Consider the following 24,453-nt stretch of genomic DNA (forward strand, 5'->3'; position numbering starts at 1 on the left):
ATTTGAAAATACAATTTAAATGACTACCCTCTTTCAACAACCACCACTAGGAATCTGAATGACAGCATTAAGGAATGAAGGAAAGAGAAAACTATCATATTTCCTTCATTAAAACAGGAAAGATGTGAAAAAAAACATTTTAGAAACCCAATTATTTTAAGATGACAAAAGGATACGTCAACACAACTCTTATCAGGCAGACAACCCACTTCTCCTAACTATACTGTATGTTAAAAATGAATTTAAAAAACCTTCTCTGTATATAAATTGTTTTCAATACCCTGAAAAACAGTGGAGAATTACTTAAAATGTTCCTAGGAAGTATTATCTTCCTTGTTGCTGTGATGATAGTCTTGATGAAGGAACATGCACACCAGGTGTATAAAAAACAGTTACACAGGACAAAGGCACCCTGAACAATATAGGGACTGTGTAAAAGCAGGGTAGATTACATCACTCTCCTCAAGAAAAGAAAAGGCTCAGTTTAAGCCGTAAGTAAACAAACATTTCTTCTCACTGCTCAGGTTATGTAATCTGCTGGAAACAGGAAGACAGCCTGTACAGTAAAAGCTGTTGGTGCTGTCAGGGAGTGAAGGTGACCTGCAGGTAGAAACGTTTAGGTATGAAGATCAGTTTTTCTACTGTAAGCAAAACTCTATCCTTTAACATTTTCCCTTTGTGCAATCATCCACAGGAGAGGATGTAAAACAAGCCAGTCCCCCTACACACACTATCTGTATTAAAAGGAATACTCAATTCAGTGGGAACACATAACTAAAACAACACCATGATGCTCAACACCTGTCTTATAAAAACAATAATGACAATAATAATGCCACCTTGCTGTTTTTTCATTGAGAATTTTTAACTTGAGAACAACTTACACTGTACAACAAGCTGAGGACAGAAGGGCCTGTTAGATTTTTTTTAAGTTAGAATATATTTTAGTTACAACCACCTTAAGATCGCTGTTATCGCACACAGGGTCACAGTGTAGGCAGGCTCTTCAGACAAGCCCACCCTTTGTGCCAGATGTCCTGATACAAATCACCGCCAACATACTCACACTCGAACCCATGCTTCTAGTTAAACATTTTTGATAAACCTTTTTTTAAAGTCATCAGAAAAAATTCAGAACACAAAAAATTACTGATCCAGTTCAAGCCAGCTATGTTTTGAAAGATATCAGGGAATCAACTCCTACATTTGGCATAGTTTGATCAATACTCCTGTATTCTTTGTACAGGGTATATACTGTAGAGATGTCTTCTTAGCTCAGTTTATACAGTACTTTCACATCAACACACAGCCTTGCCTTCTGTTCTTTCATTTTTTATTATTCTGTTTCCAAATGTATTGAATAATGCCTGTATGAGGAGTCATGGAATTCAAATATGCGTCACACAATTGTAAGAAAATCACAAATTAAGTATTTACAGTACCAGGCTTTACAGACAGCAAAAAATCCAGGGTCTCCATCACTTTCCAATAAAGAAATGCAGTTCCATTTTTATATGGTAATGAATTCATTTCAGATACAAACACCTTAATACATTAACTTAGGGCTAAAACCACCATTGTACTGTACTGTATATATTTTTATTCTGCATTTTCTTCTAAACACCAAATATAATTTACATTTGTAATGGTGCCTGAAGAACAAACAAAATGGTCACAAAAGTCATTCTGAAATATAAAAATGTAGATATGTAAATACGATGATATTCATTTAAATCATATTTTTATTTTAAATCTATTCAGCTACAGAATACAAATCCAGTAGAATTTAATACACCTACTGTAATACAGCTATGGATTACAATATTTTTTCTTCAGAATCATATGAAGGCCTGGATTCCCAAGGTGCTCAGTAATGTAGTGGTGCATTACGTAGGAGTTCTTGCACATAATTAAGGGATGATAAAGCTTCGTAATTTTGTTAACAGTAAAAAAATATTTCTTTAAAAAAAAAAACAAAGAGTTTCTTTTGCCCAATGTGTCCAATATTGGGGTTTGCAATTCCAACAAGTCAAACAACTAATAAAATATTAACTCTTTTATTGCCTGTCAGTTTATCAGGAGCACAGCTGAGCAGGATTGTATAGAAAAAGGAAGAAATTGAAGTGTGGAAGACTTATCCATTATCTGTGAACAGTATCACTGACCATGTGTTGTCCTGCACGTGAATACTGACCAAGGAGAGACTTTTGCTTATCAAATGTATGTGAAGCTTGCAGGATCACAAGCACTGAATGTGAATTCTCAGTGTAGTGTGTTACTCATTGTTGGAGAATTCTCCCCCAAGGTAGCGAGATTTTGTGCATGTCAAAGTAAAATGTTAACAAAGCCTTCCTATAATGCAAATAAATTGTGATGTATGTACTGTATGCCATAGTTACAGTAGTCACAGCAGAGAGTGTGTGAGTGAATGCCACTGCAAGGCAGCTATTACAGTAAGTAGTAATCCTAAAATATTTAAAGTTCAGAAAATTAACAATAGTGGTTATGACTAAGTAGAAAGCCTACCATACTATCAAAGAAAGATACAGTATAACAGATTACAAATAGCAAACATATTTTTATGCTGCAGAACCTATTGTTAACATCTGAAAATCATTATTTAATCTCTTAATCCCATTTTTGTTTTATATTCCATAATTTTGATTTAGACACTTCTGCTACGATATGGAACGCAGGAACGCACACTATATCAGCACCCCAGGGCCCCAGGGTGAACAAAATATCAGATTCTAGCATAAAATATTTTATTCCACTTTTGTGAAAATAAAGAGGGAAATTACTACATCTGCATTTTGTTTTTCAAGAAGTGATGACGCTGTACCCCTCATCCTCAAGGTCTGCGGTACTGGATGAAAAATGTGCGATTCTTCACAGTTCTGTTTCATCGTTAATCACCAAGGCCTCTTGCTGTGAGCAGCTGAGCAGCGTGCTGTGTAAGTCTTTGTGCTGTTAGCAGTTGTGGTTTACTTGTACATCGCATTGAAGGCCCTGCCAATGATGAGCCTGCGGACTTCACTTGTACCTGCGCCGATCTCATACAGCTTGGCGTCTCGTAGAAACCGGCCCATGGGGTAATCGTTGATGTAGCCATTTCCTCCTACAGATTTAGATCAGATAGACAAAAAAACTGTCTGTTATAGATATCATATTCAGCACACACATTAGTCCTCAGTCCTAAAGGCCAGCGCCTTCAATTTCCTTATTCAGTGATTCATTTCTAAAACACTGGGTGGTTTACATTAAAAGTAGGTTTGACTACTAAAGTATTTACAGGATTACCTACTTGAAGGTTTTCCTCCAATTTATCAAACTGGTACATGTACGCTATAACTTTTAATTCCTGCAATTCATTGCTCTTCTTGAATGTGCTTTTTGAGATATATTATGAATCCTACTCCTTTGAGAATCACTGGATATACATTACACGTTTGTAAATGAAAGCCATGAAATTCTACCTGCAATAGGAGAATAAGCAATTTGATGTAGAACTGACAGATGGAAACTGCTTAATAACATACAAAACACTTTCCTTTTGCGTACCTTAATATTTGACTATGGTACAAAAAGCATCAGTCCCCAAATACATTTTGTATAGAGGTCTGGAATTAGCGTTCCACAGTTAGTGATGTGCACTCTGTAGTTTTACAAAGCGTCTGCCTAATTTAAACAAGGCGTTGTGGAGACCTTGTCTAGTGTACACAATAATGCCAATAAACAAGCAGGGCCTTGTCAGTTTACCATAACAATATTGCCAGTCTAAGCTTTTAGTTCCACAAAATAAAGTCTTTCTCTTTCACTCCTATATAACACTGATAATATTTCACAGTGCACACAAAAACCCTTCAAGGTGGAATTTAGGGTATATAATGTGATTTCAGCATGCTTCTAACCATCACTTACCAAGGCACTGAATTCCATCTAGAGCCACCTGCGTGGCTGTTTCTGCAGCATGAAGTATCACTCCTGCGCAATCCTGCCAGAATCATTAAAAAATGGTCAACAGTGTTGGGCTCCCTCCTTCATTTGTTTTAAAATTAGAATTGATGCTTGTTAACTCAGTTTTATTGCAATCCCCCAGCATGTGTCAGCACAAGAAGTGTATGTCCAGGGGGGAAACCTTTTAAAACATGAACGGTCAGAGACACCCAATTCTTACACACAATCCCAGCATGCCTGCAGCACGGGTTGCCTCCAACAGAGCTGGTGTGAGTCTGACCAAACTACAATCCTGAAAGCTTCTGCTATGTCATATGACCTACAGACGACACCCTGGCTATCGCAAGCCAACCCAAATGTGGTCAGTCAGCTGTGCTTTGCCTTTTGGGAAATCCTGGACTGTTTGCTACTGACACAATCCAGGTTTGAACCAGCCATGCCAGAACCACTGGTCTAAATTCCAATCAAAACTGAACTACCTGGCAACTCTTCTTCTTCCTTACCTGTCTACAATGTTTTCCCTGCTCTGGATGTATTACTCTCGTTAATACATCAAATATATTCCCCTTTTGTGAGCGAAAAGGAGAGAGATGGGGGACAGAGGCTTGAAGGTTGTTTTGAAGCAGGGTACTGCTGAGTGACGCTCACCTTGGCATTGAAGTGCCCCTTGTCACAGGCTCGTGCAACATTGTAGACGTACTGCCGAGAGGAGCTCAGGCGGGTATACATGTCAGCCATCTTCCCCTGCAGAAGCTGGGAAGGAGAGAAAAGAAAATTTAGCATCCACCTTTCTTTTTAAGGACGTGTTCGGGCTGCTGTATGGTTACTACTACAATGAAAGTATTACAATGCCCTTTTCATATTCCTTAGAGATTAAGAAAACCTTACTATTAGAGTTTTAGCTGAAACTCACCCAGTCATCATTCCAAACTGTATCATTTCAATCTGGTCTTTATCAGAGACCTACTGCAGCCAAGTACTATGAGCTGCCCCTTCTTATCAACAGGTAGCATACATCTCTGACATTCAGTTTTCTTTTCAGTATCAAAATGTGAATTTCACATAGTGTGCAACTGAAACTGGTGAGAAAAAGACTTCCACTTAAATGTACTACCCCTTTGGGTAATTTCCTAAACATTTTTGTAAATAACTGCTCTAAAGCTTTTGCAAGTGAACCCTTAAGGAGTAAGGCATTCCTGTGATTTTGTGTACCTGGAAGTGTCCAATTTTCTGTCCGAAAGCCTCTCTGACATGCATGTAGGGAATGGAATGATCCAGTACAGCTTGCATAATCCTGGAAGGGAAAAGGGGAGAGAGACCTTCCTGTTCACTGGGCATTTAACTCAGTGAGGAAGCCAGCTGAGAACTATATCATTTACAATACTGAAGGACTGGCATAGCCTACCGATTCTTAAGCAATTCATTTTTACACTGGAATGGCTATTCACAAAACATATCTAGAATACATTGAGGAAGCTTCTGTGTGCTATATGTACTGAACTGAAAATCTTTAATAAAAAAAAACAGACAGGGGAATGAAATATCTCTTGATTTCATTAACTCATATTTACAAAAGGGGGAATGTTAATTCCTTTCAATAAAATTGCCGCCATCCACTAAACAAAGCAAGAGGCCTGTGCAAATAGAGGCCTTAGGGAGGAAATGTATTCAAATGCATTCAGGTCCGAAGCGTCAACATCACCATTGTCATCAACAAAGACATAACGTTAAAAACACATCATATGACACTCTTAATCAGAACTAAGGATCACAGTTAAATGTCCTCCAGCATTTGAGATGAGCAAAGCTCAGGTCGTGAGATTACCCTAAAGGCCCCGCAGCCAGCACCAGTCTCTCCAGGTCCAGTCCACTCATCAGGACGTACACACCTTTGTTCACATGCCCCAGGACGTTCTCCTCTAAAACAAACAATTTCAAAGTCAGCTTCAGCACACAAGACTGAATTCCAGAGAGTGCAGAGCTGAGGAAACATCACTGAACTGCCTTTGTCCGCTCATGCCAGCCTGAAGACCCAGAGGCCAGCAGAAAGAGAGGGCAACTCCACCTCAACTTTTACTCAAGATACTCAGCAGGAAAAAAAGATAACAGGCAACATAAATCAACAGATGTTTGACTGTTGAGAGACTTTAGATTCTGTTTCTCCAGGATTTTAAACATCTTTTGCATGCAGAGATGTGGATTAGCAGAACATATTTTCAGCATGAAGGGAACCAAAATGAAACGCGAAAGTATCTAATACCGCAGGTTCGCACTGCCAGGGGTCAGAAGAGTTGTGTGCCCTGAAAGATAAAAACTTCAGCATGACTACAAAGCCATTAGGAAAACTGGAAGAGACAGATAAAGAAAGACAGATAGGCAGCACGGGACCCTAGGAAACCAGCTCCCCAGCATATCTGGAAACTACAGAAAGAAATACATTGCTTTTGACATGCACAGCCTTTCAAGCCTGCATTGCAGAAGCTTACCAGCACTCTAGAACAGAACAAAGGAAAGGTTATAAATGAGAGGACTCCATTCAGCGTATCTGTCCCATTACGCCAAAAGAACACTTAAGATCATGAGAGAAAGAAATGTAAAAGAAACCGTAGATAAAATGGAATATACTGCACTGAAACTGCTCTACTCATTCCAGATGTTTACAAGGAGAGTAATTTATTTAGCATGTGAATAATGCATTTACAATGCTTCCTCATTAGCATGGAATTCAGGGCCCTCTTCAGCCAGAGGCAGTACAAACATTCTGGGTCAAGAGGTACCAGGGTGACCTTAGGGCAGGCAGACTACACGTCTGACAGCTCTGTGACAGGGTACTTCATTGGTTAAGAATAACAGGCCATTCATTATACCCTCAAAGAAAACTGGAAAGTGGCAAAAATCACAATTTGAATTTGAAGCAAAAATCACATTCCCCCTACCCTTTGAATGCACAAAGGAGACCCTAAAAGTCAATAAATTCACATGGTTCTGCCTATAAATTAGAAACTGTGCTGGAAATGTTCTGTTCAGTTTAGCAATCTGAACTAATGAGGAGGCATTTAGGCATTTTTAAATGTATTTAATAAACGGAGACATGATGCTCATCATATACTGTGCCAGTCATCACAGTTATACATTCCAGACTAATTTCAAGACTTCTTAAAGATGATATCCCCATACATTTACACAAACCTAGAGCAGGAACATGCTATGCACACTATACACCATAATAAAGTAAGATACTGGACAAATATTAAGTAATATCATTCCTACATCTACATTGTATACGTACAAATAAACAGCAGAGATTGGTTTGAGGAGAGAAACAATAATCTGTGATCCTCACCAGGCACTTCACAGTCCTCAAAGATGAGCTCACAGGTGCTGGAGCCCCTCATTCCAAGCTTGTCCAATTTCTGTGCTGTACTGAACCCTGGCATTTCCTATGGAAAAATACACGGAACATGGAAATCTGATTCATAGAAGAGTGGGTCACTGAATGGCTGACCTAAATGTTATGTCACATACAGATTAGAATAACTCTTACATGGCAAAAAGGAGATTACAAGGGGCCTTGATACAAGTATTCAAAATTCTAAATAATAACAACATAACAATGAATAAATACAATAATGTGTTTCTGGGTCATCGAGGTTTGACAAGGGCCTGGAAATACAATTGGATACGAAGTCACAGTTCTTTTTAGATAGATACTTTATTGTCCACTGCTGTGGAAATTTGTCTTTAGGACTGTAAACAGGAAGCCATTCTTAACAAAAAAGGGTGTAGCTCAAAGAAGCAAGATGAACCAGATTGCCTCCTTATAGAACGTAAACAACATCTATATATTTAGGGCTTATCATCTTAGCTTCTTGTCTAAAGATCACCAGGAACTAGTAGATTTCTGATAAACAGAGTCATAGTGCTGAGGGATCTTTCTGAACTCAAAGTAACATGATTACATACAGTAAGTATGGTCTGTGCTACAAATGGGGACATTTTCTCCTCTAGAATACCACAAATGACCTGTTTCTGCAAGAACAGCAATGTATGGGTAGACCGCATTTCACAGATCAAGTCCACCAACCTTCTCCACAATGAAGGCTGTGATTCCACGAGCGACAGGCTGGGCCTTTGGTTCTGTCTTAGCATAAACTATAAGCACGTCTGCCTCTGGTCCATTCGTAATCCAGAATTTATTGCCATTCAGCACGTAGTAATCTCCTAGACAGAACAGACACAACTACCAAGTCATACCAAATGCACAGTCAAAGCACTCTTTATTTACGGTCTAAACAACTGAAAGGGTAGTTTTTTTGCATTACAATATCGCCTGCTTCCCAGACCTTTTTTGTTGTTCTCATCAACAATGTACTGTAACAGAAGAAAAATGCCGTTACAATTAAAACAAACCCTGAAAACAATGCAAATCCCACAAACAACACAAATGACCTATTCAATCATATACAGTACAAGTTAACCAGACCAGTTTCTCTTAGTCCTTGACAGCACCCAGTGACTGTTCCATAATCATCACTGCCTTTACCTCCCAGTTTATGTCTTTCAGGCACAGATAAACTTTCTTATTTTAACTGATACTTCTGTACAAAGCAGATTACACTTGCCTTGCTCAAGGGTATAAGAGCAGTGCTTCAACTGGGATTTCAACCCATATCCCCCCTACGCAATGAATCTAGCATTCTGGAAACAGCAAGGAGGAAGAACAGTTCCAAACAAGGGGCAAAAAAAAGAAACTCAAGCAGCTGAGGGAAATACTGGCAAATAATGTGATTTTTTTTTATTCGACTGTCCTTGTGCCCCTCCGCCCACCTTTCTTTTCTGCCTTTAGCTTCATGGACACGACATCAGAACCAGCGCCGGGCTCACTCATGGCCAGGGCTCCGATATGTTCCCCAGTCAGAAGCTGGAGGGAAAACAACATCAGCAAACGTACACTGTATCATAAATGTACTCACTCCAAGATCCTGAATATCCCCTTTATCGCAATAAACTCAAGTGGGTATCAAAACAAGAATGCAGGAACCAGTAACCTGACATGTGGGCATCATTCTGGAAGGGAATTTTCTGGTCTTAACGTATTGTTGCTGATCAGATTCCGGTACACTCACACTGTTCATTGAAAATGTCTTTTGGCACGTGCAGTGCACCCAGGATGGATTTCATAAACCTCTGGAACTGCATTTTTCTTCTAACAGGGGAGAATGTTTAACAAAACAATTTGCTAAATCTCATCCACTGGTTCAAAACGGCCATAACACTCATGCGGTTAAACAATTCACATGTATATTTGTGATCATGAGATTAATGTGACTGATATGTACAATATAATAATATATTGTCTAATTTCAGATTTCCACATTGTACATATATAATATATGGAAATATTTTGTCAATATATTTAGAAAAAAAAGACACACATACTTTGTGTTCATCTCAGTGATTTCAAGTGACCAGAAGCACTGGGGCCATCATAAGTTTTGGGGCCAGTTCCAGAGGCAACCATGGTTCACAGCTAAGGGGGTATTTTGGGGGGCTTCTGCAAGGCTTGTGCTTTCATTCTCCACACTTGAACCTTTCCATCAATTTAGGAAAGTTTATCTTAAAACACTCTGGGCTCATCTTTTCACTTTCAAGCAAATTGTAAAGGACAGTAAGAGTAATGTCAAAGAGACATGCACTGAACACTATACAGTGTATAACTTCAGTCAGAACTGCGTCTGAACAGGAAAGCCAGTTATCATCCATACCTGTTGCTATTGAAACGACCTTCAAGTAAGCCCTGTTGTCTTAATTGATTCCCATTTTCCCATCAGTTTCCAACTCACCTTGGGCAGGTATTTCTCCTTCTGGGCCTGGTTGCCATTGCGGACTAGCTGGTTGACACAGAGGTTAGAATGAGCCCCATAGCTGAGTCCCACTGCTGCAGACGCACGCGAGATCTCCTCCATCACAATCACGTGATCGAGGTAGCCCAAACCCGAGCCACCAAGCTCCACTAGGACAGATGTGCAGAAAGGGTTAAACTTCTTTCAAGTCCAGCACAGAACAACTCGCAAAACCAAAAAGAAAAAAAAAACAAGTGAAACAAATCTTAAGCATCAGGCAATGGACAAATGTCATTTTAAAAACAATTGCCTTTCTAAGAGCCCAGGGACCGTTTCTGCCAGAACATCATTCTAGTTTCTTTTCAGTTTTTTTTTCTCCACACAAATAATGAGAAATGATTAATGAGAAAACTGCATTTTCAGAATGCTGCATCGCAAGGTAGCTTGGATTTATGTGTTCATTTAATTAGTCCAAGGTTTGCCTAGATATGTAAATGAACAATAGCTCAGACCTTCTATGACTACAGTTCAAATTTTAAAAAGCAGCAGTTTTGAATACCATCAATCAGATTGCTTTGGGTTTTGGGAAAAAAAAAAAATTCAGTTCAGCCAAGTCCAGAATATGTCATGGTCTTGACAACAAAGCTGATTCTTTCTGCATCTGTAGGAGTGTCAGACAGCAGGAACTCACGAGGTGCAGTTATCCCCAGAACTCCGAGGTCCCCAAGTTTTTTCCAGAACTCCTGGAAATGACAGGAAGAAGTGTCCACATTGTAACACACAAAGCAGATGTAATCAATTGTACTCATTAAAGGAACATGGAACTTGCCTGTATACATTTACCAAAAATACAATAAGTAGCATGGTAGATAAAGGGCACATCACCCACCAGTCAATAAACCATTTACAAAAAATCAATTAATCCTAACTGCAGCTTACAAGAACAGAAGTGAATTATTTTGATAGTGCCAGGTAGCTTGTAAACAATGCATTTCAAGACTGAATTAAGTCTGACAGCTTTAATTTAATCAAACTCACCCTCATCTCTTTAAACTCATTGTTCTTATCAATCTCCTGAGCTTTGAGGGCCAGGTGATCCTGACAGAACTTCTGGAGGGTCTGTCTGAGCTGGAAGAAAAACAACGAGTGTTTCAGTGCTCAGAAGATGAATCCTTGAGACACACTTTCCCCTTTACAAGACCTACAGTGTTAGGTTTGTACAGTATTTAATCAGTGCACATTGCCTCTCTCATGAAGGGTAAAAAACATAAGTAAACACATCCACTATGGCTTCTGACTTCATCTCCCATTTTTTTTTAAGGGGAACTACAGTCCCAATTTCTCAGACCGGTTATTAAGTCTCAGTAACAAAACAAATTAATTGACGGTATCACAAAGTTTTACAAATTCCGAATCAAGCACAAAATCTTGAACTTCGTGAAAGTACTGTATAGTCATCATGTTGTCCAGAGTTAGCATGAATTATGACGTGATGGGGCCCTTCCTGCTCACTAGTCATCATAATGACTAAAGTACAATCGAGTAAGTACAGGTTGTGCAGCAGGGATTTCACTGCAGAAATGTTCCAACGTGATCTGCGTGCAGAGTTAACAAGTAGTATTCATCTGTAAAACTGTCTCGAAGTCGAGAGAAGTACTTCTGTTGGATTAAAAGAGATGTATTGACAAGCCTGCTTGTATACAGTGTAATAGGGCCACTTTACGTTACTGGAAGTTTTGTTGCCTCGTTCTCAATAGCAGATCATGGCGATGCACTTACCTGGAAATTTTGTTTATTTTGTGATATAAATTGGAGATTTTCCATGGTAATGTGTACATTTTACTTTCATAGTGGTTTGAAATGCACTCTTTCGCACTGATTCTTTCTATCCCCAAATTATAAAAATCCCTTTTAAATATTAAGGACTAATAAAAGCTAAAACTTTAACACCTTTACAGAAACCAAAAGCTCTATACCCTGGACACCTGTTTTCAAAATAGTAATTTTACATACAGTATGTCTAACTGGAACTGTAGAAATGAGGTACCACAGTAAACCAGTGGATTGGGGCACAGATAGAAATAAATTTAAAAAGTAACACAATTACTTATTATTTATACGTATTAAGTTCACTATCACGTTTACTTATATAAGTGTACATTATCAGCAATTTGCATTTTCTGCAAATTGCAATACACTGTGAATAGGTTACAACAAGCAAATCATTGCCTAATCACGCAAGTACTGTTAAAACACAGGCAGTGAGAAGTTGCAGTAACCGTGATTCAGCTTTCCTCGAGAGAAGGAAAAAATGTGCTGACTTAATTCTTCACAGAAACCGCTAGCAAGTGCTTTATTCCCGAGAGAACCAACTTCCAAACAGCCTGCGGTCATCATTACATCTGTAGAACATTTCTGAAGACACCAGTAAATTGAAACACCCTTTAATCTCAAATCCCAGGCTAGCATCATCGCCGATTCAATCACATCGCTGACAGCCGAGGGTCACATTCAAGGTCCTGGTGTTCCAGTGAACTGAACACACGGCACTAAAGGCATCAGAGACTCCGCCCAATCAAAGAGCGCAAATCGAACCCGCCCCCTTTCACGTGACACCTACATTAACCCCTGATGGTGCTGTTGCACAATCTCACAATAATTGTGTACTTACTTTCTCATGGTGCACTTGGGTTTCAGAGAGGGCAGACCCGTTCTGTGTACCTTTTTCGTTACATATGCGTTAGCATAGAAAGCAGGGTTTTTTATTCTTAGGAAGAAGTACTATGAAGCTGCCACAACATACAAAAAGCTTATATAAAATGTTTACACAACTACAGTTCAGCCATAACTAAACACAACAGCAAACTTTTCACCTATGCGTACCACATAGTGCAGTACACTGATACATATAACTATAGTTCAGAACTTTATTATAGTTGAATATCTCAACCAAATCGGCTCATTATGAACCAATTCTTATTTAAGGAATGTAACAACACAACAAGGGAGGGGTTTGCATATTTGCACGGTTCTCCTCTTATTATTTTACACAATACCCTGAAAAGAAGGGAAGTTTGCAAACGTGCAAAACTCGTGGGCCCGGAGAATCTCCTCTTTTAACACTCGTACACAAAACAGTGCTTACAGATGATTTCCCACTGCTTGTTCGATTAACCTTGCAACAACTCTGTATGCATCGCCAGAGGATCGTGTTGGTTTCGACAGTGTATCTCATTGAATACTGCTGACCGCTTTCATCGCTTCTGAGTTACAGTGCATAACTTTGTTTTGACACGACAAAGATCTGCCTCCTCTCCGCAAACCTAATTTAAAGGTTTAAAACAGCCTTTTCCTCCCAGACGGCTCAAGAAGCCCCTCTTCTCTGTGCCACTGCAGACTTTGTGAGCGGTCGTTGGTATTTGCTGGTCATGGCGGTTTTTCGGTTTGCTCTTTTTACCTGGATCTGCTCATCTGTTAGCCCATTTACAATATCATCTATAGGAATTGCCGAGCCAGCGCAGCCGCGTCTCCACACAGCAGCACTCCTGTAACCGGACAGCAATGCTCTCCGAGCCGCCAACATTGTCAAACTGGAGCCGGTGTACCGAAGAGTCTTCCCCAGTGTTGTGAATGACGTTCGCGCATGCACAGATCCGCCTACAGCGATGCGGAGCCTGCGCATTTGCTGAACAACGCGCCTGCGACTGAACAGCGAGAACTCACCTAGGTCTGTACGAGATGTGACAATGATTCAGCCCGAACTACGTCCTGTCATAACTTAGTTATTGTTCACTTTTCTTTATTTGTAAATCCTCTTAGTTTTACAAAATGCAAAGATGATAATTGAATTAACAAAATAACGGTGTTAATTAAATATTGGTAATTATGTTAAAAATCAGGTCATGCATTTGTAAATGTGCACTTTGTCTTGGTCTTATTTTAAAAGACGATTTAATTTGAAACCGCTGTTGATAGATAGTATTGACAGATAGTTATATTTAAGCATGCTGATACTAGGAGCCATTTACCGCCAGCCATATCACTCTGCAACTCACAACTGGCAGCCCTCTGAAGCTCAGTAGGTATGAGCCTGGTCAGTACCTGGATGGGAGACCTCCTGGGAAAAATTAAGGTTGCTGTAACAAGGTGTTAGTGGGGCCAGCAGGGGGTGCTCACCCTGGAGTCCATGTGGGTCCCAATGCCCCAGTATAGTGATGGGGACACTATACTGTAAACAGGGGCTGTCCTTTGGATGAGATGTATGAGACTCTCTGTGGTCATTAAAAATCCACAGGGTTTCTTCTTGTAAAGAGTAGGGGTGTAACCCCAGCGTCCTGCTCTTATCAATCATGGCCTCCTACTAATCCCCTTCTATGAATTGGCTACATTACTCTGCTCTCCTCCCCACTGATAGCTGGTGTGTGGTGATCGTTCTGGCGCACTATGGCTGCCATTGTATCATCCAGGTGGATGCTGCACATTGGTGGTGGTGGAGGGGAGTCCCCATTACCTGTAAAGTGCTTTGAGTGGAGTGTCCAAAAAAGTGCTATATGTGAACAATTATTATTATATTACTGCTGTTATTATTGATATTAATAATAATAATTATGTTACTAATAATAAATTGGTGAATAATTTTGTTTTCCCCATTGTACCAATCCAAGTACCAATCACTGATAAGGTTTTGTGCATTATTTATTATTCTGTGGTTTATATTAACAATGCAGGCAGCATGCTACTCAACACACACACAGAGTGTCCCACTTCAACCCCACAACACCACTTCTGGAACAAATACAAACTGGATTATGTTCATGATAATACAGATAATACATACTCACTAGGGCTGCCTCAATTTCTTTACTGGGTGATGCCAAAATATTCATCTGGAATACAGTACTTTATATTTCCATGCATGTACATTAAAGGATTGCATTATTGCAAAAGATGTGTGTAAGAGGCTGAATGTGCTTATACAGGTAATTTGTGCATTCAAGGGGGTTGTTCTTTTTTTAACTGGAGTGATACCAGCCTTTTCGACTGAAATATGTTGGATCACCTGCCCTACTGACAATCTGATCATAAAATGATTGAAGTATAGTGGGCACAAGCTTAAGGATGTTCTTGGTGCTTGAGAAGGGCATTGTGAAACCCTGGCTCTGAATGAGGATTGTGAGGCATCCAGCATGTTCAGGACATAGAATCCGGCCCACGTGGAAAGCAAGGCTTGTGTCATCATGGTGTAGTATCTTTCAATTGTGTGCCATCAAGGAGAGCCCAGGAAGTGCACTGGGCTCCTCTGGAATGCATCGAAAAGTGGAGGTGGCAAAGGTTGCCACAGTCTCTTATGCCAGATGGATGTGAATGGTGAGCCAGTGGGAAACAACATAGATTCAGAGCGAGCTCTGGCTGAGGTGTCTTGCCACCGGAGTCCCAGGAACAGGACAGAGAGGCATGTCGGATGTCCGGGCCTTGCACAGGAACTGGAGAAGCAGAAGAGGGGGCTTTTCCAGGTCTGTCATGACTGTCATAGGGCGGAAAGTCAGAACAGGTCACCTACCGCTTCGGGCAAGTAGACCAGGCTGGGCCTCAAGGAAGCCTGTGGTAAAGTTAGTGCCAAAGGTAGAGATGCCTCTCTGACCTTCACAGCCCGAGGCTTGCCTGCTCTGTGGGCAGTCACGAGAGCCAGTAGAAACACCATCTTCAAGGTAAAAAACTGCAACAGCATGTTGCTGGGAGTGGGACCTTGTAAGTGCCAGTTGGACTGTGAAGAGGTCCCAGAGGAAAACCGCTGATCATGAGGTTGCATGTTTCAAGCGCTTCAAAGGAACTGAGTGGTGAGAAGATGAACTCTTCCCTTCATGGGGCAGCTGTGAGCCCAGGGCTTGCAGAAGTCTCCAGGGGACTGAGGCAGATAGGACCCCTTCACCCTAACACAGCCTGTGTCCCAGTCTGGTGAGGACATGAAGCATGGAGGCCCTGTCCACATCAGACAGTTTGCCATTGAAGAGCCCCAGACTCCAGCATGCTGCAGCCAAGACTGCTACTCTGGCCACATTGGCACTCTAACACAGCTGCTGCCTAGCAACGGTCTGAACCTCCAACAACCTGATACAAGCTTTCTCCGGTGGAAGGCTTATGGTGGCAGAGCAGAAGGAATGGGGGTTTAGGTCTAGCCCCAAGGGAACAAGGTTGCAATTGCATTCTATCCTTCTAAGAACTGGCTTAACCCCAGAAGCTGAGGTCAAAGTCCTTGATATTGTAAACAAGGTCCTGGACATGGAGATCAGAGGCCACCTAGAAGATGTCAGGATAATCAATATCACAATCTTTGTGTTAGAGAACAGAGCTCTCAATGTCAGGTAATCCAGCTCCTAAGGAGACCCTCTTGGAAGAGAGGGACAGCAGCAGAAGAGCTAAAAAACTAAATATCTGCATAGTATGATTGCACTACATATACAGTAAGTAGTAAACTAAACAAGCCAAGGAGAGGAGATTCCCCCTCACAATACAAACAGTTTAAGCTTATATGAGAAATATATTTCATGTCATGTTGAGTTGTTACACTCTGGCCACATATTTTGAATGGTATTGTCTGCCATTATGTATGAAACACATACTTCAATTTTCATATCAATCATTGATTCCGTATGAGAATCAAGGGGGAAATTAAATTATTCACCAATTAATTAATTTAATTACCGTAATGATTGCTACTATTAGTATGGTATAGTAGCAGGTACTACTGCTAGCCAGAATTTGTCATCTAAGATCTAAGAAAATTAGATATTCTTATGAATAAACAAGGAATGAGGTTGCGTCAAGGTTTTCTGTATTGTTCTTTGTGTTGTTTTTGAAATTGAATTGGAAGTTGTTGGCTTTCTTTCTCCATCCAACTGTTCTGTAAGAAAGGTTGGAATGAATTGAATGTGCAATTAATATGAAACATAAATACAGTACCTAGTTAAGAAAGCTATGTGTATTCTGTCTTTGTATTATCTACAGTGGAAAGTATATTGTTAGCTTACATACTGTGTATGAGATAACCATTGATAAGATTTGTTTTTATGAATTATTTTCATCTTTGTCCATACCTTTCTTTGTTATTTTGTTGTTTGTTTTCCACAGGGCCTCCGCATGACTAGGCACAATAATGAGCAGATGAATTTCAGAATTGAATCAACAGAGCGTAATAAAATCTTGACACTAAATAGAACACTCTCATTAAAACATTCATCCACAGAAGGGCTCTGCTAACCTGTGGTGATGGCAAAGGTAACCCCAGGGTCCTTGTGTAAGTACATCCCCTCCTCACAAGGGGCCTTCGGGGTGTCATGACATCTCAGGTACTGGAGAGCAATGCAGAGACAAATCTCCACAAAACTGCATTGTTTCAACCTTAAAAAAACAAATATGACTATTTTTTTATTTCCAAAAAACGGGGGGTTATATTGAGATGGTTGCATATGAAATGTAGAATATCAGCCTCTCACTATTTCAATTTCAGTCTGAAAATTGAGAAACTCCAATGTACAGCTGTGTGATTCCCAGTCCCCAGCTTCCTGTGCTGTTTCACATAATGAACATGCAGCTTGCAAATCTCAAAACCCAACAAGAAATCAACATCTGACGTCCTCCAAGGGGAAACAAAGGAGAACAAATAGGCTTCACCTGTTTTTTATGTTTTAAAAAGGTGTTGGTGGTAAAGCTATTCCCATTTCCTCTAGAACACAACAGGTACATCTAAGAGGAGGAACGCTGAGACAGAAGAAGTATAGCAGACAGCAATATAACTATTTAAGGATTTAAATCAAATGGATTTAATGAACCCTGTGCTCCTAGTGCTCAGATATCTGATCTCCATAGTAGGGATCATAGGAAACATTACTTTAGTAGTTTCAATTCTTAGTCATTCCCACATGAAGACCTTTGAAATATTTCTACTGGGACTGAGCTTCTCAAATTTAGAAGGCATCTTTCTGGTGAGCATTTTTGACATCACGACCAGGCTCGCACTCCAAAGCCTAGAAGAATGGTCCTTCAAAATCCTGAGGTTCATGGCCTCATTGGGAGAGACAGCAACCATTTTCTTTACAGTACTAATATCTGTCTTCCGCTACCAGAAGCTTAGGCATGCAGAGGCTCGGGGTAACCTGCCAACGTCTTGGGACAACACCAGCACGGCCTGGGCTTTGAGTGGAATGAGCTTGTTTCTGTCTTTCTGCTTCTGTCTGCCTGGCTATTTCATAGAAAGTGATGAGCGTGTGGATAATCACACTAGGTCAAGAAACTTCCTCACAGACCCATTCCAGTGCCCCAGAATAAACTGCCCAGCCATCAACCTGATCTACAAGACACTGTTCCTGTTGTTCAGCAATCTGATACCACTCCTCATCATCACAGCAACCAGCGGACTCATTCTGAAGGTTCTCCTCCACAGACGGAAAACTGTATCTGATGTGTATGACTCTTCGCATCATCATCATCAAAACCTTTATTTCTCTAAGAGCACCAAGACTGTCTTGGCAGCAATGTGTATCTTCCAGCTAGACTGGATTATGTACCTGGTACTTCACCTAGCTTTTGACTCATCTAAGATGGACAATTGGTCAGAAATTGAGTTCTTCATTGTTACCACCTACACTACTATCAGTCCTTACGTATATGGAATTGGAACTAACATCTTCTCATGCAGACAGATTGTCAAAGTTCTTTCTTGCCTGTCTTTCTCTGCTTGTGGCTTATATAGGCAACACTCTATGTGTGCAAAGTGGAACCAGTAGAAACCGGTAAGGAAGGAATGAGGTAATGTGTACTGTAGAACATATGTCTTGTCTTGTGTGTTGTCTGTGAAATAGAATTGGAACTTGTTGTGCTCTTTTTTCCACCAGTTGTTCTGAAAGAAATTTCATAGGATGTAATCAAACTCATAATCAAAATTCAAATAACAACGACCCAAGAAAAGTTTGGCTGGAAAATCGAGAAAGTATGTATGTTTTGATCTATGACGTTTTTTGTACCACAGAACTAAAATTGCTCTTTTTCACCTCATAATGAAAATTAATTAATATTACTATTAAATAATGTTTGTATTGATTTGTGGCATTTAGTTTTTTTTCTGTCTTTATTATACATATACAGCCAGAATGCATATCAAAAAGAAAACTATAGAGGGTGTTTTGCATCAACGCCTTTTTGTTTTACTGTATATACTTTGTTACATGTACACATAATTTCATCAGTTACATTGACTCATTCAATTAAAATAAACGTTAGCAGTAATGAAGAGAAAATAAAGTATGCTGTTCATTTAATACACTGAATGCTATGTAGAAATATAGGTTACATAGAAAGAAAACATTCCATTATTTCCACAATAATTGATTTTCCATTCATCCTGGTATTGTCTTTCCTCTTATACTGATGACCGACGATTTTTTTTCTTGAATTTAAAAACATTTCTTAATTGCCTAGGAGCAGTCTTCCTGATAGCCACTAGAGGGCACTAGACACAAAACGTGGACTAGGCGGAAGAGAGCCGATCCACACATTAGTCTAAGTGCCCATTTGAGGATATTATTGTATTGACTTGACTTGTCCTAAAGTCCTTTGTGCTATACAAGAAGGTGCATTGACTACTTTTCATCCAGCACATAAATAAGGGGTCTAAATTCTACGCATCAAACACCAAATATATCCAGTGCCAAAGCTTGGCATTAATCTTTGTGCCAAAGTCTCCCCAGCTTGTTAAACCACTGAGTCTGCATCAAGTACAAAGACGCCTCCACTAAATGGATAGGTGAAGTTTATCACCATGGCAACAGGTTTTGACCACTAGCCAGAGTTATCTGAATTCTTCCGATTTCCCAGAGATTAAAGTTCTGTTGTAGCGCTCAAAAAGGGAGCCTACATAAAACACATGATTTAGATCTCTATCACAAAACTTCCTTTCTGTTACGAAGCCCGGTACAGAGATTTTGAACTTTAGCTGACTGACATTTCTGTGTTGTACTGCATTTTGTTGGCCTGTGCACTGCAACTGGCATTTCCAATTCACTTTTCTTAAACTCAATTGTTAGGTGTGCCAACGCCTAACCCTCTGGCTAAGGAACACAGAAGGAACACTTTGCTCAGAATATTAAATGGCAATACCACTAATACCGTGGGAGGGATCTTTATAGCTTTGCAAACCGCATACAGATGATACAGATGACTGTAAGAAAAATAAAAAAAATAGAGAGAGGACTGGACTTGGATTAAATCAAGTGAGCAGAAATACAATATTAGTGTCTGCTTTTATTGCAAGGATTTCTTAGCTTTTCTTTTTATGAACTACTATTAAATCAACATGTCAAGCATTTCCTGCTTTGCTGTCTGATTGCCATGCCCAAAAAACACAAAATAGATTTTGGGGGGGGGGGTTGTTTTCGAGCTGACTTGTGATCTCTCTCAGAACCGAGGTGGAAGTCGTTCTGTCCGGAGCTGCGGAGGCTGGTCCACCTTCCCTGGGGCTGTGCTTGCCGTTTCTGTAAATGGTTGCTCGGCGTAGGGGCTGGAGACCTGAGAGAGCGTCAGCTTTAAGAGTCTGGCACGGCCATCTGTTTGCTTTCATGGCTGCTACTGCTGCTAGAAAACTTCTAATCAGAGGTGTATGTGACTCAGAGGAGACTGGCTTTGTAATTGTGCAATAAAGGTACGCCTTGCAAGGGGTCTGTATCCATTTGATTGCATGCCAGTATTTGCAGACAAGTATAACAAACCGAGTTGGCATTTCGAAATCTGATTTCTCGACTAATGCACTGCTGTGACTAATGGGGTAGTTATATATAATCTGAAGGAAGGGCCGCCCAGCCCTGTAGAACAAGTACTGTAAGTGATGACAGAAAAGATCAGTCACATCTTTGACTATGCAGTGACGTCCCGTGAAAGGGTCCTTCTGTTTATTTCGATGTAAGCCTTCTTGTGCAGGTACCGGACTGATCATTTTAAGGCTTTCTATTTGTTTTGCTCTAATGACCTTGGCCTTACCCTGACTCCTTACCAATTACCAAGTACAGCACTGCATTCTGAAAATCTAAACATCTGAGGTTTACCAAAGCTATTTCTCCTCCATCTCTTTCCGGTTTACTTTGTTTTTAGCTATGACAATAATAGATCAGTTGGAAATGGTTTGAAATGCTGTCTCTGGTGCCTCTCAGATTTGAAATTTCCACTGAGCATTTAATCATTTTATTAAAGACTCTACAGCTGACTCTGTTTTCCATTACTTTGCTGGGAAAAGTCATAATCCAATTCAAGTGTTAGAAACCAGGAATAGCAAATATCTTTAAATAACTCTTCCCAGTTCCCGTAACTAGATTGTATTTTTTTATGCTGAATTGCAGTGAGTAACTCTTAGTATTATTTCCATATAGTGTGTTGTCCTTTTTTTTGCAAACTTTAGCTAAGTGACTTAACCAAGTCACAACTCAGACCTCACCTTGGAGCTGAACTTCCAATTCACTGAGACATTACGTGAGACCTCCCTCAGTATACAGTATATAGCACTCACATTGCTTCAGTAATAATAATAATAATAATAATAATAATAATAATAATAATAATAATAATTGCTTACAATTACAGTATGTATTGCTTTTCTGGACACTCCACTCAAAGTGTTTTACAAGTAATGGGGGTCCCCTCCACCACCACCAATGTGCAGCATCCACCTGGATGATGCGATGGCCGCCATAGTGCACCAGAACGCTCACCACACATCAGCTATCAGTGGAGAGGAGAACAGAGTGATGAAGCCAATTCATAGATGGGAATTATTAGGAGGCCGTGCTTGGTAAAGGCTAATGGGAAATTTGGCCAGTACCTAGTTTCTGCTAAGGATTTCTTAGTAATAAACTGCCTTATGCCTTAAATTACCTAACGCTAACACATTACTGATCTTCCTAGCACAACACATGACAAATGAAGCACTTGGGTTATTTACAGTACATTTTTGAAGGTCACAGAACAGCACTATTATGAAATGCACCAAAATTGGCAGTTCACAAGTATGATTACTGTATTTCCGATACCAATAATTATGAAACCTATTTCCATGTGACACTTTTTACATAGCTAAACAACCTGAACACTTGGTTTAAAAGAAAACTCATAACTGCTTAATTTACCTTTACTAATGGCAGAAATGTTGTCCAACTACAGCTATACAGTATACCTGCCTGGAAATGATTCTCAGAATCATAAGCTCGAAACCAAACTAAATGCTGGGCACCATAGGCAAGGAAAATACACTACTCAAAAGCTAACACTAATACAGGATACATGTGTGCTATTTACCATTCCTCTCTGGACAGACAAGTCCTGTATTATCTGATACTGTGTATAGGCATATGAAAAATGGTGAGCCATTCATGTTTGGTCCAAGAGAGATGTGATATTTCCATTTACGGTTGCCCATTGTATTCCAGTCAGGCATCATTTTAATGTGCTGAAAAAGCTGTTCTGTTGTCTTTGGCAGAAAGCTGCAATACCTGGACATAAAAATAAATTCTTGTTCACCTACTGTAAATGCTGTACTTCTGTCATGATCAGTGTTATGGCTTTTGGATTCAAAGAGTCCACAGCAAGAACTATGAAAATGAAGTTCTTGTCTCCTGGGAGAAAACAGAGGTAATCAGACAGTGCCATAACATTCCTTTATGTTAAACAGGTTTTCCAAAAATCTAATTTCAAATTGCCAATCATCTGTCGGCTTCATTATTGATACACGTGTGAGTTTTTTTCTCTATGCAGACTAACATACTGTGTACAGTAGGTGGAAAAACACAGCTGAGAGATTTTTCTTACTTTATGAAATGGAAATTTCTCCTCACAATGAGAATTTCTTTTAGTGGTGATGAAATGAGAAACATGACAATGTCTGCAGACTGCCCCTTGTAGATTTTTTAAAGACCTTTTCAATCCTTTGCATATTGGGATTTAGCTTACAATTATGGTGGGTTTGAATTAACAACGTTTGGCTGAACTGGTGATTTCCTTAGTGATAGTGGTTCTCAATGGAATCACATCCTCTTTTCAAATAGTATTGTATTTACTGTACTTCCCTTTTCAACTCCTGATTTACCAATTTTTAGTTGCACTCCTAAACAAGCTTCACAAAGAGTGACTTACCCCTTAGGATTTATTATGGACTTTATACATTCAATATGATATAGCCAGCAGCTACTGTATATCACTCTGCAACTCACAACTGGCAACCCACTGAAGCTAAGCAGGTGTGAGCCTGGTTGGTACCTGGATGGGAGACCTCCTGGAGAAAAAATTAAGGTTGCTGCTGGAAGAGGTGTTCTGCTCTCCTCCCCACTGATAGCTGATGTGTGGTGAGTGTTCTGGCGCACTATGGTGGCTGTTGCATCATCCAGGTGGATGCTACACATTGGTGATGGAGGGGAGACCCCATTACCTGTAAAGCGCTTTGAGTGGAGTGTCCAGAAAAGCGCTATATAAGTGTAATACTTCAATGTCTGCAATGTACAGTACTGGAATGCAGTCGACAAATGACAGCAAGGTCTGGATCTGAGAGGTTCTAGCCTAAATATTCCACAAAGGTAAAGTAAATATTATGAACAAGAGATTACAATTTTAGCTGACATTTTATCAGAGCAAGTAATATATATATATTTTTTGTTAACATTAATATAAACAGTCTGAGTGTCTGTATTACCTCACCAATGACAATAATCTCTGTAGATGCAAGAACTTTACTCCCACATGAACCGAGTTGCCCACCATAGCTGGGGGCTAATGGGAAGTGTAAAATACACTGAATTATTATTGTATTTATTTAGAGAACACAGAATTTAATTATGCTTCAGTCCATAGTATGGGGGTGATGTACAGAAGAGTCTCTGGATTCATAACTGGTGGGTTGTGGTTGTGGGCTTAAGTCCCCACTACAGAAACTGCTTGAGCCAAGAGGTACTTTATCCCAGTTGCTCCAGTCCAACCAGCAGTACGAAAGAGGACCAGTGTGGCCGAGGGGGAAACTCATCCGGGATGAGGGAGTAACTGTATATGCTCTCTGTTCACTTAGTGCCATGGAACCAAGAAAATCACTGTCCTGATGATACAGAAATTGCTTAATGTCTGCATTTTAAGGCAACTGTGCCAAACAAGTTAGCCGAGTGACACTTTAGTACTTTACAGTATGTATAAATTAAGATAGTAATTTTCTACTTACCGTAGCTGAGTGTTACCTGGTAAACTGCATAGAAACCTTAGTGACACCATAGTGCTTTATGCAAGGAAAGACATAAAGCTTTCAATACATAATGCCAGACCAGGCAATGGAGATATCCAATTCAGTGTCTTAAAGACACCGATGATTTGTTTCATATGTATAGAAACAAATCATCTGTTTGAATATATATGGGAATGCTAGTGAGTTACTGTTCAATTCAGCAAGTAATATACTTAATTATGGGAACTCTGGTCTTTGACAGCTGACAATTTCTGTTGTTAATGATTTCTAAGTAATACAACAAGTGACTTGCAATAGATAATAAGAACATTTTCCAAGTCTTGGAAATTAAAGATTTAAAGATTTCTGTAATAGTTTCCAGAATTTGGCTTTTCAAGAGCTGGAGACACCTGG

General features: G+C 39.8%; 2 protein-coding genes across 2 annotated transcripts; one reads left to right on the top strand and one right to left on the bottom strand.

Annotated features, from left to right (window-relative positions):
* Window positions 1-1,316: 1,316 nt before the first annotated feature.
* Window positions 1,317-13,497, bottom strand: ivd (isovaleryl-CoA dehydrogenase). Its single transcript, XM_015339268.2, has 12 exons — window positions 13,258-13,497; window positions 10,839-10,928; window positions 10,492-10,543; window positions 9,801-9,970; window positions 8,785-8,878; window positions 8,042-8,178; window positions 7,301-7,397; window positions 5,783-5,876; window positions 5,170-5,251; window positions 4,606-4,710; window positions 3,922-3,994; window positions 1,317-3,118 (listed from the first exon to the last, which is right to left on the bottom strand). The coding sequence occupies exons 1-12, from the start codon at window positions 13,480-13,482 to the stop codon at window positions 2,985-2,987; spliced, it is 1,353 nt and encodes a 450-aa protein (XP_015194754.1). The 5' UTR covers window positions 13,483-13,497; the 3' UTR covers window positions 1,317-2,984.
* Window positions 13,498-17,614: 4,117 nt separating this feature from the next.
* Window positions 17,615-18,740, top strand: ora6 (olfactory receptor class A related 6). The gene has a single exon (XM_069192943.1). It carries the CDS (start codon window positions 17,615-17,617, stop codon window positions 18,581-18,583), a length of 969 nt encoding a protein of 322 aa, XP_069049044.1. The 3' UTR covers window positions 18,584-18,740.
* Window positions 18,741-24,453: the final 5,713 nt, after the last annotated feature.

Source organism: Lepisosteus oculatus, chromosome 8 (genome assembly GCF_040954835.1).
Source record: "Lepisosteus oculatus isolate fLepOcu1 chromosome 8, fLepOcu1.hap2, whole genome shotgun sequence".
In the NCBI taxonomy this organism is placed as follows: domain Eukaryota; kingdom Metazoa; phylum Chordata; class Actinopteri; order Semionotiformes; family Lepisosteidae; genus Lepisosteus; species Lepisosteus oculatus.